The sequence below is a fragment of the Phalacrocorax aristotelis genome, chromosome 3, assembly GCF_949628215.1.
Source record: "Phalacrocorax aristotelis chromosome 3, bGulAri2.1, whole genome shotgun sequence".
NCBI classification, from domain to species: domain Eukaryota; kingdom Metazoa; phylum Chordata; class Aves; order Suliformes; family Phalacrocoracidae; genus Phalacrocorax; species Phalacrocorax aristotelis.
In genome coordinates, this window is record NC_134278.1 from 67,650,305 (window position 1) to 67,668,200 (window position 17,896).

The 17,896-nt window shown below is 40.6% G+C and overlaps 1 protein-coding gene across 1 annotated transcript in view; it reads right to left on the bottom strand.

Moving 5' to 3' along the window:
* Positions 1 to 108: 108 nt before the first annotated feature.
* The window catches only part of SYTL3 (synaptotagmin like 3), a 36,726-nt gene continuing 18,938 nt past the window's right edge, over positions 109 to 17,896 (bottom strand). Inside the window, exons 8-16 of the mRNA XM_075087829.1 lie at positions 17,303 to 17,427; positions 12,324 to 12,467; positions 8,979 to 9,157; positions 6,732 to 6,834; positions 4,550 to 4,720; positions 4,246 to 4,345; positions 2,985 to 3,093; positions 1,925 to 2,130; positions 109 to 661 (exon numbers count right to left, since the gene is read on the bottom strand). Coding sequence (XP_074943930.1) covers positions 531 to 661; positions 1,925 to 2,130; positions 2,985 to 3,093; positions 4,246 to 4,345; positions 4,550 to 4,720; positions 6,732 to 6,834; positions 8,979 to 9,157; positions 12,324 to 12,467; positions 17,303 to 17,427 — 1,268 coding nt within the window. The 3' untranslated portion in view covers positions 109 to 530. The remainder of the gene's footprint in view (positions 662 to 1,924; positions 2,131 to 2,984; positions 3,094 to 4,245; positions 4,346 to 4,549; positions 4,721 to 6,731; positions 6,835 to 8,978; positions 9,158 to 12,323; positions 12,468 to 17,302; positions 17,428 to 17,896) is intronic.

The following is a 17,896-nucleotide window of genomic DNA, read 5'->3' on the forward strand; positions in this document are numbered from 1 at the left end:
GTTTGACAGGCATGTGGCCACAGGCCAGAGCTTTTTAGGGTCACGTGAAGTAGTACTGGTGCTGTAGATAACTCTGAAGCATAGAGGTGTTAGCATCACCCATTTGCAGCAAGTTAAAGATAAGCTAGTTTTTAATTCTCTCTGAACATGTATGAAACATCAGAGTGAAAGCATGTAACTTTCTTAAGGTAACAATTACTTTCTCAGAGTATTCCAATCTGTGATTCAATTGAATAACTACAGTTCTGCTGCACCCAGAAATGGAAAACTACGTATCATCTAGATACTCGTCAGCATAATGCATTTCAAATTGTTTGTCACTCCTGAAGAAACAATACTAACCTTATAATCCAGCTGGAGACACAGATAAAGCCTTAACTTCTGGAACAAAAACTGTCAGAATGACACACACTTTCAAATGCATAATTCTCTTCCCCAAAAGCTGGAGTAGGTACTGTTGTGGCATACCTCTCCCCAGTCCTGAAAAGTCCATCCCACGCATGGGGAAGCAGGAGTTGTGCAAAAATCTCTCACGACTTGAAGTTCTCCTTATTTGAATGCAGTGCAAGCGTAAAGTCCATCCATGTGTTTGGACGGTGGAGCACTTCCTGCCACTGGAGCACTGACTGAGAAACAAGGTCCGTACAGCCAAACGACTCCTCTGCAAGAAAGCAAAAGGAAAGGTGACAGGGTTACTTTTCACTCGACCGTACCCAACTTCTGGCCCAATGGACTAGGTAACAACCAGCGTGCTTCTCCCACTTCTATCGCAATTTCAGCTGTTCCATAGCTCCTAAGGCATTAATTGCAATAAACTGTAGTTATACTTTTGAAGCATTATTTACATCCTGTTAAACTAGGATCACCCACTCTCAGCTTGCAGCAGAGAAAAATTTTTCAGTTGTATGACTTTAAAGCAGAGGAGCAAGTGCGCATACTAAAAATAGCAGAATGGCACACAGCTTTCTGCTTCCATTCATCTCCAGTGACTTTAATGCATTACTAGGCTTGGGGCTTGGACAGTCTTCTTCACTCAGAAGCAGGTAGTCCCTGCTCTAGCAGAAACAAAAATGCTGGGTAGCAGAAACGATCCAAAGCAGCTCATGAGGAAGACTGCACAGCACTGAGTTATTACTAGTGATAACACTCCCCTAAAGTGCATGTTGACACCATAACAAAGTGATTGAGCCTCAGTCTTCTCAAGCCTTTCATCTCAAATACTGAAACCAAAGCATGCACATACTCTCTGGGAAGACAGAGGTGAGACACTCCATTGGGCAGTCTTCAAGTGACAAGCCTTCCCTGCTCTACTACCAGTTAGACAGGGTCTATTCAATGTGCAGAGGGTTCCTCAGCCTAGCGAAAGAGGGCTTGCTCTTATGTTGGAAGAGAGCCCAAAACTCCAACATGCAATAGGCCTTTCTGAACAAGTTTCTGTATCTCCCATTGATTGGACTGATTTGTGGATGTAAAATAATAAGCAAAAATATAAGTGAGGTTGGAGTCTACTAGATCGTTCTTGTGCTTCCTTTTGATGTGATACTAGTTAAAAGTATCACAATTCATTGAAAATAGCGCAAGGAACAAGTCTCAAAAAGAAAGCTCTAGATGAGTTGACTCCACCCAACTTTTCTGCGCCCATCTGCATGACCAGGCTCTGGCCCTCAAAATTAGCGCGCTAACAAATGGCTTTCATGAAAATTCCCCAACACCCTCGAGCTTCTGCACAGACCTGAACTAAAAACACATGCATCAGTTCTTGTAGGCTCAAAGCCCAAGATTGCAAGTTGCTTAGAACAGCAGCTGGGGCTGTATGTGTAGGCACATGACAGCAGGTAATAAATAGCAGCGTGTAAATATAATTTAGGATGTAAACTAAATGAACTTTTTCCCAAATTACCATCAATTTTTAGTGATAACTTACTTGCACCAAGCTTGGCTCCTCCTAGGAACTGATCGCTTGAGCGGGAACCCGACTGGTCCCAGACAGTCAAATGTAGACATGACTGCTGTAGCTGAGCTGGGGTAACACCGTCAAAGACAAACAAGTGTTTCCACTGGGGAGAGGCTTCTTTCTTCAGGACAGGAGACTTTCGCTTTACCTCTGCTTGGTCTGGAAGGATGAGACAACTTCCCAAAAACAATGGGAGTTCAGCAAGGTTACTGATTTCTCAACCAGAAAATAGAACATTTACAATAATCAACTAGGGCACTTTGGTTTGGCTTAAATAGCAAAAAAGTTCAGCTTAAGTGCAAGGTAGACCATAGTGCTAGTGTGTTTATTTTGGGACTTGCTCATATTCCTGTCTGCCTTCAGTGTGGGTGCAAGTAGGCTCTTCTCTGCTTTTCCTTTGCTGTCGCTGACTGCTGAGGGAGCCTTTACCTCTGTTACCCAATACTGCCCAAAACCTGCCTTTCTGTAGCTAAAATGCTCACCCATTTCACTGAAGGTTGTGTAAGCATACCCCAGGATCATACTGCCAGTGGCACCCGATGCTTGACAGTAAGAAAGTAAAATGATCCCGCATACAAACTACTCAGCGCATTGAAGAAAAATTCAGTCCCTCCTCTTTTAAAATATCTAGAATGAAAAGGATAAAAGTTTCCTTTCCAGTGTATCCAAATCTATATTTAATTCTGCAAAGGCACAGCTGAAGACAGGCATGCAAATACCCTCTTGATTTGCAGGTTTTTTTCCTTTCCTAGTATCTAAAAGCAGGTACTCAAACTAGTGAACTCTAAATTTCAATGACATCAAGTAATTTCTGAATTCAGGACCCAAAGAGCACGTGGGACCCATCACCACCCTGCTGAGTACTGCCATTGTGCCAACACCCAAATGTCACCATCACAGGGAAGTCTGACTAAGCATGTGGACAATGCACTTTCACATGCTGATCTCCTGATGACAACAAGTTAATACATACCTTTGCACAAAATGTGTGTTGACATTTTCTATTTGAAGGGCTAGGTCTCATACCTACCCCTTAACGAATGAGTTTGGCATTCCAGCAGATCTCAGCACCGGCAAGTTCTTGGCCCCAAACACCATAACCTGAAGCTGGCAGTTAGGAACTCCTTGGGCTTTTTTGCCTGAAACAGGAGCATGTATCACATTAAATAACCAATTAGTTCAGCTGCTAGCCTAAGCTGCTGCTATAACTACATAGGAAAATGACTAAGCGGTACTGCTGCAATAAGGCCTCATAGTGCTGCATTAGGATCATTTGAAAGGTTTTAACCTGCTCATACAGTGTATGATTCACACCAAAAAAAGGCAAGCAATGAGTAGCAGGTTGCTTTGCGATTCGTGTTCCAGAGCTTTCTGTTGTATTTGCAAAAAGCAAACACAGGGCAGTACCACAGGAGCGTTTCTCTGAAACAAAGCCAGAAGCAGGAGAAACAGCCAAACTGACAGTGTGATACCGCCCCTCTGTTACCGCTCTAGTTATGGAGCAGAGACCCAGTACACAGGCCTCCATAAGGAGGAAAAATGGAAGAAAGCAAGCTGGTAACTTTGTAAAGAAAAGGGAACAAAATTAACGTGACAGCTTATTAGATCTTTCTGTTGGTGTCTACCTGTTGTTGCTATGATCCTGAACACAGAGAGCACTACCAGAGCTCTGAATGTCTGCATTCCTCACTATGATCTAGGGAGGTAAGGAAAATAAGGTTGTCATCCCCTCCCCCCCAGAGCATTTATTTTACTACACCAGTAGGGCCTCACTCTGGCACACTACAGCAACACTTAATGTACAAGTCTTTCATTACCAAAGACTGAATCCTGACTGTATATTTTGAACCTAACATTTCCAGGTGAAACAATCTCTCTAAAACTAGACCACTGGAGGAAGCCAAGGGTGCTGGTCTGGGACCCTTACAGCCATTTCACGTCCACCTTTTCCCTAAATTGGCAATCTCTGCCTTGGGCAGTAAAACTGCTGCATCACCTCCAGAATAAGGTCAACTGGCAACACCATGACAGGCACAAGCTGTCCAGCCAAGCAGCTGGATGCATCGTACTGCTGCTATTAAAAATGTGCAGCTTTTATTGGCGTTAAAAAGAACAAAAAGATGAAGTTGGCAAATGTTTGGATTTTAATGAATTTAATATAATACACCACAAACCAGTTTGCGGTAGCTGTTATCAGTGCCATGCAGGAATACTATATGGACACATTGTCAGTCCCTGACATCAGTTCTTTTCTAGCTGAAGCGATTAATGTATGCTGAAACATTTTATACCTTCAAACTGGAAATTTTTATACTGGGCTGGTACTGACAGTCTCGCAGACACGAGGAGTTCGCTGCTGTACTGGATAAGAACATCTTCAGGCTTTTTAAGCTGAAGAAAGGGACATAGAAAAACCTGTGTTACTGCAGTCATATTCCACATCATTCTCACAGCTTATTTATGTTTGCAACACATCTTACTAACAGGCTGGATTGATAGCATTCTTCCCTCCGTAACTTCAGAAAGCTGATCTTTTTCATAGCTTTCACTACATCTGCTCTTAAGATACAGCTAAGCATAAAAATTAAGAATCACCTTGGCATTGAGCTGGTACCAGTTGAACAACTGCACTGAGTTATCTTCGAAATTCCATGCTGCCAGTGGAATCACCACTTCCCCCAAAAACACCCTGTATTTGAGTGCTCCTGCATGCCACACCGAGATCTGAAGCTGCCGACTTCCCAGCTGTGAGTATTCAATCTTGTACTAGAAAGATAAACAGCATTTACAACCAATACACAGGATGAATGCAGACCCACGCTCATAACCTGCTCAAAGGAAGACCAGCCACAGCATGGCTGAACACATCTGGATGCAGACAGAACCATGTTGTCTGAATGTGCTTTGCAATTTGCATATTACTCCACTACTTAAATGCTAAATAATGTTCATCCAAATATGAAACAACATTCCAGGAATACCTTGGCCTGCCTTGCTAAAGATTTTGATTATTTATTCAGAGCTTCAAATAATTCTGGACCATTTTTGCAGGGATTTATATTTCTGGTTTATACTCCCAGCAGAATTTGGCTGCTGTGGAGGCAGTTCAAGATTAAGACACCTAACAAAGGTACTAAAACTTCCATTCCGGTCAGTGGAGATGTACTTAGTGCAGTCAGTAGGGGCAAGGAAGTAATTCAGGTGACCACTAAATAAAGCCCTGATCTACTCCCAAAACACAGAGCCCTTTGAGACACTGTTGGGTTTCTAGTACACACACAGGAGGCTGGTAAATGTGACACCCAGCGTGCAAGTGACCTGCACCCACCTGGGCTGAAAGCTGGAGGCAATGGCATGGATGAGGATAGCACTACCCACATTTAGGCTGCCAATCGCAAGCTGGGTGCAGGCTCTGGGGTGAATCTCCCTGGGCTCCAGTGATTCCCAAGAGCACTTACACACCTCTCACACATGCAAGTGCCCTAATTTGCATCTGAATCCCACGGAGTTGAAACTCAGTGTCATGATGTAGTTTACCTGCACTGGTGCTATGTTCTTTTGAACATTTCTGCTGCTCTGGATGAAGTAATAATTAAACTAATTTAAAAGATTCCTAACTAAACTACCTTTAGCATTCATGCAGCCAGCTCAGACACGGCTCTCACTCTCCCTTTATTGGTTCTGCATGACTCTGCTTTGAAAAGGGACTATAAAATTAGGACTAATTATTCCACCTTCATGCTCTTTTTTCTCCCAACTTAAACCCTATATACAGACTTTGGGATATATGAGGATTACATACATTACATAAATTTTTTGTTGTTATTATAGAATTTTAACAATGGTCTTTTCAAACATTTTGCCTACTTCACTCACTAAAAATTCTTGATGTTCACACACACCAAGAGAAGCTTTTGTGTAGTTCAAGGAACTTTGTTTCATACCTCTTCCAAGACAGCATGTTACTGAAGAATTAATCATCTTACGTGCTGCTGCAGCTCGCTGATGCACGCACTAAAAAATGGGTCTGTAGTGATCTGAGTACAAAACTGGGGCTGGGAACCACCAAATAAATCCAAACTCTCTCAGCTGACAGTACTCAGCGTCAGCTTCACTTTTCATTCAGTGTCAGTAAAGTCAGAATAATGGCTCCTATTTTCTACACACAGTTCTTACAAGGATGCAAGAAGTAATATTGCAAGGCATTAAGGAATTAAAATAATAACTGCTGTTCTGTGGTGTGATTATTAATGTTTGAAATTAAACACTACAAAGAGATGGCCTGGCAGCAGTTGCATGGGAGAAAGGAAGAAGACAACATTTTAGAGGTGGTGGAATTCAGCTAGCATTCAGCTAAGGGCAGAGAGACACTCCCAGTGGCACTGACAACAGGGCTATCAGTTGAAAGGGATACATGTGTAAAATACCAACTGCTCTGCAAAACACCCGGTTCCTGATGTACAAAAAAAGTGTCTGTGGAAGACTCTCTGCTTTTGCCACAACTCAGTACAAGACTGGAATTCATTAAGAGTGTTTTCATGGACAAAGGCAGACTCCAACCAAAGATGCAAACCAAAGATGGTTTGCAATTTACCATTGTTAACTCCAAAAGCATTTCCTCTTATTTGGACTGAAAACCATAACTTTTTAAATTATTGTTATCAGTGACTCCTAGAGTTGCCCCATCATGACAATTCTGAACTTGCAGGGTTGTACATTACAAAAGGAGACATTAACATGGAAAAGCCGCTTAGTCGCACACAGTTGCAAACGGTACCTTCAAAGTCTCATCGAATACTGGATCCACTGTGCTCTTTTTGACAGCTGTCTTCCGCTTACTCCGAGGAGATTTATCGGGAAGTAAATAAACCTTAACATACCTTGTAGATAGAGAGAAGGATATATGGAAAGTGACAGGAAGAAAAAAAATCAAACTAAGAAGAAAAATAAATTAGGAGGTTTTTTTAAATTCTTAAACAATTTTATTGACTTTGTAACTTTCCAAGCAATAAAATGGCAAATAGTGATGGATAACCTTTCTCAATAAAAGCAGACAGACTTTAAGGATCCCTGTATATCATTTAGCTGATGTGTTTCAATCCTATTCTAACTGGGAAAGGGATTAGGATCTGTATAGAAACTTTTGTTTTCATACTCTTGGCCTCTAATAAAATAGCCACCAAGGAAGTCATCTCGTCAGTTGTAGCGGCAGCTTTATGATGAAAACACACAGCATATTATGTGCTTAAAAAAAAAAAATCAACTCCGTCAACTTTAGGATTGTTCATGAAGAGAATATCTCACCTTTACAACACCAAGTACCATGTAGCAAAACAGGTATAATCATACAAATAATACATAATAATTCATAACTCTTACAAATACTAATTGTTATAACAGCCACTAGAATGAAAGTGGGAGATTCTCTAAAGTACTCAAAATTGCCCTAACATTGATTCAATGAAAACCAGTAAAAAAAATTTCTGGAAGCTGAGTTGGACCAATATCAAGCACCAATGATTCCTACCCAGAGTTTCTCACGTGTACGCCATGTGAACATTAATACTTAAAACTAAGGAGTATTAGCAATAGAGAGTGCTTTCTCACAGCTTGGTGGGGAAAGGACCGATCGTTAACATAATACTAAATATTTTTAAACAGCCTCTTTTACATATTACAGATATTATGATTTAAACCAATTTTAAAACAGCCTCTTGATTAACTTACTGGGTAAATAAAATCAGCTGTATCTCATATCATCAGCACAGAATTACACATTTTCCCTATTCTTTCCAAACTTATCCATAGGTAAAACTACTTTTAAAAATATTGAGGTACTAGAAGTTTTAGCCTCTTGTCCTATTACCCCAGATCAATTTAATTTAAAAAGTAGCCAGTCAGTCCTCAATCAAACCAGTCAGCAAGCTAAATAATGCAACAGGCTTTAAACATCAGTTAAAAGTCTGCTTTTCAGCAAGTGCGTTAAGAACGTGTACTGCCTGTACTACTCTGTTGTCTTGGAAACCAACAGAAGTATATAAATATATAACATTAGGGAACATCATGTTCACTACACAGTACTTCCCACATTACCTTTCAGACTTCCTGCAACTGATTGCCTTGCTTAATTACCAGGGGACTTAAAGAACCTTGACCCACTTCTGAAGTGCTCCCAAACTGCCCTGTTTCACAAGCTGCTGTTCCAGCAAGGCTCCTTTCATCACCAAGCTCATCTTTATGAACGTCCTCTGCAAGATGTGCAAAAGCCACATTCCTTCTGGGTGAAGGTGACCAGCTCCACAATTCCAGTGTGGTCACGTAAGTGCTTGAACATGGTGTGGCAGCAGGGCAAGAATATGCCAGGGCATTCTACCTGGTGATTTTCTATGAATGATTGCTGCACAGTCAGAGACGATTGCTTAGTAATAAACAGACAAGTCACCATGGCTTAACTATCCAACCAAAAATTTCTATGGCATATTTTATCCACAGAAGTAGGTAATTCTTTCTCTTACAACATTACCTAATTAATAAGCAGCTTTAGATTTTAAAATGTGTTGGAGTATCTGAAATTTCTATTCTTATTACAGAAGATGGAAGCACAGAGGTAATACAACAATCACCCAGTGACCCACAGAGTGTCAGTAGAAGAATTAGAAACAGGACATCTCATGTTTTAGCCACTTACATATTAATTTTGCAGGCACAACTTAAGAGCTAAAATCTGAACTGCTATTCTTGAGGTCCAAAGGTGCTCATCAGCAGCACAGGTGATGCCTGGTCACAGGCAGGGAAAGAGGCAATTACTAGCAGAAAATGGTCAGAATGGAATAAGTGCTGGTATGAAACCTCTTTGTCCTGCAGTGTGTATATGTAAAAAGGGCTGGTATATATGTTGGATGTTCTGGAAGTGCTAATATGGCATACCGTTACATATCAACCAATTTCAACCACAACAAACAGAAGTATCTTAAAACCAGAATATTTCCCTTATTTTTTTTCTCCTTTTCTACAAAATACTCACGGGTTACACTTTTTCTTCTTCTCTTCTCCATAAGCCAGGTTCTTGCATCCCTTGATGGAAATTTCTAAGATGCAAGCTTTAAAGATGTATCTTATGGCAAACTCTATTTCTCCTGTGACGTCAGCCTTGTCAAAATTGCCAGACTCAGTGCAAGTGCTGTTAAGACTAAACAAACTCCCCTAAGAAAAGACAAATGTTTGGGAAAAGTAGCTTCAGATCAAACAGGACAAAACATTTATTTCCCTTGAAAGTCAGTATCTTTACATACATGACTGTAGAGCTACTGCAAATCATGAAGATTTAAGGTAACCTGTATAAAACATCCTGTTGCTTCCATAACAGCCTTGAAAATTATGACTGGAATTGCAATTCTACTGCTTTGCCGCCTTCTCTTCAGTAAGTTCTCTAGGCTAAGAAAATGCTTTCTTAGGCAACTTCTAGATCTAGAAATTGCCTCCAAATAAAACGCCTATGTGGACTCCCATGAGAAAATGAAATCTCCGAAATCTAAGAACATACAAAACATTGAACCAGACTGCTTTAAATACATAGCTCATAGTAGGGTACACTGCTGAGGTGTTAGGTTCTATCATGTATTAAAGGAAACAAAAGTGGCCTTGCACATCCAGTAAATATTCTACAAGCTCCACCAATTCCATGTAAAAATTACATACTCCATATTGCAGCAGCTTGTTCAGGAAAGACTATAGTACAAAGACATCCAGTGGTCATATGTCAGTGCATAAAGAAGGTGTTTCCTAGCTCACCTCAGCCACTTTGTTCTCCTTTCACCTACTTTCACCTATAGGGCACAGGTTTGTATGCTGTCCATCCACATATATAAACAACATTTGGGTCTAGTTGTAAATGCCGTGGAGGCCGTGAAACAGCAATGAAGGAAACACTATAATGACAGAATCTCAGAACGGTAGGGGTTGGAAGGGACCTCTGGAGATCATCTTGTCCAACCCCCCTGCTTGAGCAGGCACACCCAGAGCAGGGGGCGCAGGAATACATCCAGGTGGGTTTTGAATGTCTCCAGGGAAGGAGACTCCACAACCTCCCTGGGCAGCCTGTGCCACTGCTCTGGCACCCTCACAGGAAAGAAGTTTTTCCTCATGTTTAGCTGGAACCTCCCGTGTTCCAATTTGTGCCCGTTGCCCCTTGTCCTGTCATTGCGCACTATTGAAAAGTGCGTAGTCCCATCATCCTGACACCCACCCTTTAGATATTTATAGGTATTGATTAAATCCCCCCTCAGTCTTCTCTTCTCCAGGCTGAACAAACCCACATCCCTCAGCCTTTCCTCATAAGGGAGATGCTCCAGCCCCCTGATCATCTTGAGCATCCTTTCTGTAAGCCAGCACAGAAATGTAACTTAATGGTGGTATCTAGGCTTCACCATAAGCCTTCACTTTAACAAATTATCAACTCAATCAAAATAGTTTGGCCTCCATTCATTTAGAATTATATTCTTTAAGGTGAGCCCTAGAAACTTTTCACATAGAGTATGTCACAGAGACGCAATTGTTGTTGTGCTTAATCTCACGGCAACATTGCCCTAGATTGCTAGAGTATCTGTGTTAGATCACTCCTCCCTCTGAAAATAAACACCAACCCACACAGGACTGGTTAACCAAGGAGTTCTGCATTGCACAACCCAACAGCAAAGCGTGCAGAGTAGTGTTTGTAAGATCATATCTCTCTTCCATGCAGATGCTCTTCTTTGTTTGTGCAGCTTGCCAAATATTAATTTTAAAATTCACACCGACAGCATAATTAGGTTAAAGACGCCATCTGCTCTATCTTGTAAGTTCTAATTAGTATACAAACTTGGCAAAGGAAGGGTCAGGTGCTTATTGAGGAAGTCACAAGAAGTGTTAGGACTGTTTTGACCTGATGCTTGTTGCATGCAATCTTGCTCCCTCCATGAGACATGTATCAGTGTAATCAATCTCCCTTGCAGGTTTGTTCAGCTCTGCTCTCTCACTCACTGACATATTTCCATTCACCTGACCAGAAAATGCTTATTTTTCACCAAAATTCTTCATAGCAAAGGAATGCAAATAGATTTTTGTCTTAGCTCATATGTCCTGAAAAAAGTTCTGCAAAAGTCCCTAGTCCACAGAACCTCTCATTTATTTAGAGAGGCTGGATAGGTGTTCTGATTAATGATGTTCGGGCTGAGTATCACCACACATGTCCCTCACCTGATCAGGAGCCACATACATTCAATGAGGAAATCAGTTATCCTTTTGGTTCATTGAACAGGGATTTACCAATGACTTCATGTATTGCACTCCTGCTGGCATGTCTGGAAGCAATGCCATCGCATATTTTGGAAGACACATTTTCACAGAGCGGTAATCAACATCCAACACTTACCCATAATGGGAAGTTTAATGGAACTTGACTTTTTCCCCTAAGAGAGTACTTAGCTGTATAGACACATACATAAGCACAGTACATACACAGACATACACAAGCATAATAGCCCTCTATAGCCCAATTCAAATGGTTGTCATTAGAATCACAAATGTCATCCAAAATTAGTATCCATTTGTCAGTTTAACACCTCAGACTCCACAGTGCAGTAAACTATGAGAGATCACCACGATCCTTGTATCTGTTTTCACTCATCTGCAAAGTGAGCAGGCGGATTTGCTTCCCTAAAAGTCATTTTAGTTCCCTTCTTTACAGTATCAGTCACGGATTCTTTGGATACTTCACCCTGCTTAACCTCATCACTAATACATAGAAATTACCTTCCGCAGTTAATCACAGAGACTTTAATGCATGTGCTGAATTAATTTACAACTGGCTTCCTTCTCTCTCATTTGCAGTACTCAAAATGCCATCCATCAGAGGATGACTCAGTGACAGGTCTATGAACTGCTCCTCTCGCTTCCATCACTGTCAGTTTCCTCTTCATTCACTGACATTCTGACATTTGAATTTCCGCTGACATTTCCATTACTACAGATCTTGCAGGATAACAAAACTGTTCAGTTAAATGAAATTTTAAGAGAAAAAGATAGCTACTAGGTTAGTAAGAACCATGGTCACGATACCAAGCTAATTATCAGTTATTCATTATTAATGGGTATATCCATCTATCAATTATCCATTATTAATTTGATTGGGCTTATGCTGCAAAAAGTACACAGTGTTACTATTATGACCATGCCAAAGGCAGTCGGTCTTTCATCAGATACAAACTCAAGTAAAATTCTTCCTTCGTTTTGTAGTATAATCCAAAATAGACCAACACTCTGCACAAGCTTTTAGCTTTTACATCTGTCCCCATTAGGCACCTGTTCTGTTGTGCATCACCCTTCAACTTACATGTTTTCTGCCATCACAGAAAACTGCATCACTTGTGACACTGGTTGTTATGTCTTCTTCCTCCTTGCAATTCCTTTTGGTCAGAATTTCACTGTCATTTTGGGCACCAGTGATGAGCTGTTGAAGACTGGGTGTACTTTTCATCTGCAAGAAATTCAGCAAGTAATTATTTTTTTATTTAAGAAAAATGCCCTGATTCCTTCTGGACTACTGTCAGAAGAAAATTCTGTAAATAGCTACAATTCACTCTGATCAATGTCACAAAGGTGGCACACTTTCAAAGATAATGTAGCAACTTAATTTAAATGTTGATTTACAACTCTCTCATCCCAGCTAGTAGTACATTCATTATATTCCCACATTGTATTTCCCACAGCATCCTCCTAGAGAAGCTTGCACTTCATCACTTGGACAAGTGTACTCGTCGCTGGGAAAAAAACTGGCTGGACATCCGAGCCCAGAGAGTTGTGGTGAACAAAGCTAAATCCAGCCAGTGGCTGGTCACAAGCAGGGTTCCCCAGGGCTCAGTTTTGGGGCCAGTCTTGTTTAATATCTTTGACAATGATCTGGACGAGGGGATTGAGTGCACCCGAACTAAGCTCGCAGACCACACCAAGTTGGGCAGGAGGGTTGATATGCTTGAGGGAAGGAAGGATCTGCAGAGGGATGTGGACAGGCTGGATTTATGGGCCAAGGCCAAGTGCCAGGTCCTGCACTTGGGTCACAACAACCCCATGCAACGCTACGGGCTTGGGGAGGAGTGGCTGGAGAGCTGCCTGGAGGAAAAGGACCTGGGGGTGTTGGCTGACAGCCAGCTGAGCATGAGCCAGCAGTGTGCCCAGGTGGCCAAGAAGGCCAACAGCATCCTGGCTTGTATCAGGAATAGCATGGCCAACAGGAGGAGGGGAGTGATCAACCCCCTGTACTGGGCACTGGTGAGGCCGCACCTTGAATGCGGTGTTCGGTTTTGGGCCCCTCAGTACAAGAGGGACATTGAGTTGCTGGAGCGCGTCCAAAGAAGGGCAGCGAAGCTGGTGAAGGGCCTGGAGCACAAGTCTTATGAGGAGCGGCTGAGGGAACTGGGGTTGTTTAGTCTGGAGAAGAGGAGGCTGAGGGGAGACCTTATTGCTCTCTACAATTACCTGAAAGGAGGTTGCAGTGAGGTGGGTGTTCATCTCTTCTCCCAAGTTACTAGCGATAGAATGAGATGAAATGGCCTCAAGCTACATCAGGGGAGGTTTAGATTGGATATTAGGAAAAATATCTTTACTGAAAGAGTGGTCAGGCATTGGAACAGGCTGCCCAGAGAGGTGGTGGAGTCACCATCCCTGGAGGTGTTCAAAAAACATGTAGACATGGCACTTTGGGACATGGTTTAGGAGACAAGGTGGTGCTGGGTTGATGGTTGGACTTGACGATCCTAGAGGCCTTTTCAAACCTTAATGATTCTATGATTAGATAATCTTCTAAAATCAACATACCATCACCTGATCTAAGGATCACTATCAGAGCGATTACTAATGACAACCTACTTATAACACACAAAAAGCAGCACTATATGAATAAAAGGTCTCATAAGCCTTTAACAAAACACTAATTTTCCAAGAAAAAATATCTTGCTTCTAGGAAATTAAAAAAAATAAAATTAGTATTTTGCAATATGCATGACACACACCCATGTCTACATATGAAGGAATGAATATAGGTTGAAAGAGACTTGAAAACAGAAACAGACTCACAGGCTCTTATCTAAATAAGAAAAAGTTGATTATAAAAAAAGTTTAAATTTCTGAATTTTTCTTGACTTTGCTTTGAGTAAGCCCATCTACCTTTCCAATCCTCCCATGAAAACCCTAGTAAACTGTGGAAAATTAAGATACATAGTAGCAAAACTCCCCCAGATTTACCTTCAGCCACCTCTGTTACCATAAGAACAGTTAGTAGAATGAAGTGCCAAAAGACTAATACATATAGCTAGAAACATGCTGACAACAGATTTTAGCTCATTCTGGCACACCATTACCCCTGGATAACACAATCTTTGAAAAGTATGTTCACAGTTCAATGGGTAGGAAAAGAGTGAGGTAAGAAATTTTACAGGGTTAGGGTCTAAGAAAATAATTGCATAACTGGGATTACCTGAAAGGCTAGAAAGAATATAGTGTGACCAAATCAACAAAAGGATTGGGACTTATTTGCATAGAAGAAACAGATAATATATATTTAACAGACCTGGGAACACCTCCTGCATCATCAGCAGAAAGCACTAAAGCATGAGGACAACGGAGGAGATAATATATTGAGATTACTTCTGAAAAAACAGGATGTGCAAAATCCAAACCAGTATGCTGTTATAACACACAAAAATTATGTGTAATAACTGTCCTACCTTAAGAATAGATGTAAAAATTAATTAAATTCCCTTGTGAGAAGGAAACAGACAGAAAATACATTCAGAATATAGTCTCAAAAAACCCCGACCAAAACCAGAACATCATATTTCTAAGCAGAGAAATTTTCTTCTGCTTTATAAAAACCTGAAACACCACCAATTTCACTTGCTAAACAGAACAACCTACTACACACTGAATTCTAGCTACTACTTGGATTAGAAAGTCTTCTCTATTATGCTAAACAGAATATAAGTGATTGACAAGGCAACACAACTATGAGTGAGCATCAGGTGACAAAGCATCAGGCCACATATGCAAACTGCCACATAGCCCAGCTCTAATGTCTGCAGCAGAGTGCATCTGCTGCCACAGGAGGGGTAACCCACAGCTACCAATGCACCACAAACAGCTCCCAAAGCTTGCACATGTCTGCTTGCTCCACCAGTGAGGCAGGTGTAATTGCAGTTCCTTTAATGAACTTAGAAATTCTGATGGTGAGAGGCCCTAGAAAACACTATTCAGTTAACTTTCTAAAATCCAGAATTTACACTGGCTGGCAGCTCTTGCCATTGGATTGTTTTTTCGCTGTTACTGAAGTTAAAAATAATCTCTTTCAACTTTAATCTGAAGGAATCAAGCTCTGAACATATCACAAATTTGGAAAACTTACTTAAGAAACAGATAGTGCTCTCGAGACTGAAGTGGTGCCCCAATCTTATACCTGCACATTCACAATGGCAGAGTTACAGCTATTACTTCCCAGTCTTTCCTAGAAGAAAAGTGCACACTTTCTAGGGGAAATAAAATACTATTTTGATTCATTCTCCAAAAAAGTTCTTTCTGGGGTGAAAATCAAAACAAGATTTCTACATCATATTTTGTTATAAATTTGAGTAATTAGTTGTTTTGCAAGTGTAATTTAAAACAGGTTCTGTTCCTGACCTTAAGTCACAGTTCCAGTAAGGATGTAAACACCTACCCTTATTAAAAGAAAACAAAGATGGAAAAGAAAAAAATGGAAGAATAATGCAATAATGCCATTGAAAGATATTAAAAATAATTTTTAAAATCACAGGAAAGATACAAAAAAACATCATGTAAGTGCAAGGACAGATGAGTAAAATTTCCTTCAATATTAAAAAAACCTAATGTCAGAGATGATATTCACAAGAAAAAAAATCAACAGTAATTCCAGCAAAACTAAAATTGTAGCTTAAATATAGTCTAACTGATTTGAATGAAACCAAAGCTTCCTGACTCAGAGAAATAGAGCTGTGACACATGTAACACTGAAATCTGTCTTTCAAAATCTGTAATGCAAAGGGTGGACATAAATTAAGTCCTAAATCTTTAAATGGGCAATTAAAAACCCACACAAATAATGTGGAATCTCCTACTAATACATTTCTCAAGCCAAAGAATCCATATCCATCTTTTAAACATGACAGGCCATGTGTGATCAGCATGCAGTGAAGCGTAGTTTAAGTTCATAATCTCCCAAGTCCAATTGTTTTTTTGTGCATTAAATAAAGTATAAAGGAATAAAGTAACACTGAAGTGAGGTTTGCCACAATGAAAGCAACGCTCAGGTAGTTAATAATTGTTTTCAATTTTGTTTATAACTGCATACAGAAATACCAGAACTAATTTTGCAGAGTTCACAGACCTTGTTGGGCCAATTCAGACCACTAGTCCATGTGGTCTGACATCCTGTCTCTTCCATTTATCAACACCTAACACTTCAGAGGAAAGCGAAAAGCATGCACCAAGGGAGCTGTGAGTAATATTTGCCATGAGGTCTGGCCCAAAGCAAAAGCTTTTCTCAGCATCTAATTCAGGCACTTAGCAGACCACATTTACCTCATTCAGACGAACAAGGCAATTCAGTAAGTACTCACTATGTGGAAAATTGAGTATGGATAAAGTTCAGTCACTTGAGAGGTGAAAGTGTACAAAACAAGATCTTCGGTGTAACTTTAAAGCAGATATGTGACATCAGCTTCAGCCCTGCGCAATTTGTGGAAAACAGATGACTGGATTTTTCTCAAACTTCTCAAGAAAACACTGAAAGCTAGAGACTGTAACCAAAGCAAAAAGAAAAGGGAAGTTGCCCAACAACTAACAGCAGTCAATGCTTTCTCCTTGCCAAATCAAAAAGTTCTCAGAAAGTGCCAGGATGGGTTTTGGATGGTCATAGCTTGGTCCCATTCAGCAGCAAGAGGAGCAAGAGGAGCAGGAGGAGCAGAAGGGACAGAGCACCTCCCTGCAGCCTGACAGTCACACAGACCAGACATCAATCAGCCTCAAGAGAGTCTGTGAGTACCTGAGAGCAAAATGACCCACCCTCTCCCCCCTGTGTATGTATTGTAAAATCTCGGTCTAACATTTCAGCTCTGGGCTGAGATCAAGTGTACAGACTCAGCCAAAAACCTTGTGAAGAAGCAGAGTTCTGGCCACTGTCAGTGAACATCAGCTAAGCCTTGCTCGTGTAATAAAATTCCACTGTGTAAGTCATTATTCTTACAAATATATTCCATTCCTGAAACAGCCCTTACAGTTAGAGACTGTGTGTAATAATATGGATACCCTGCTTGTAATGTTGATGGCAGTGTCAGACTGGCTCCTTCTTTCCTTCCTTCTTTCCACGTTCTGCCCATAATCTGTGGTTAGGAGACATCTGTCAGCCATATCATTCTGGGACTTAGACATTTCTGAAGTGAAAATAAAAGAGAGAAATCACTCTAACAAACATCACAAGCAATCCTGTAGATTTATGGGTTAATTCTGTAGCTTTCAAACTTTCATCCTATAATTTTAGCATTGATCTCCTAAGAGTAAGAAACAGATGGGAAGGCAAGTGCTTGTCCCATTTTGTATAATTATATTTTGCCTACCTAAATCCTTCCTGCTGTTTCAGCTGGAAATTACACTCCTTGCTTCCTGTCATTATAGCTGCTGCAAGGAATTGTTGTATGCTATCAAATACAGTTTCCCTGCAGAAGTAGCCACTACAGCCCCTATATAAAATTTGATTTGTAAAGCAGTTGATTTGGTTCAGGATAAAAGCAAGATTGTTGTAACAACATAAAGTGCAATGACAATGGAAATTAGAAAGCAGAGCATATTGGAAAATATTTAGAAATTTATCCAAAGAGAGATATTACATACTCTGGTCCCAAA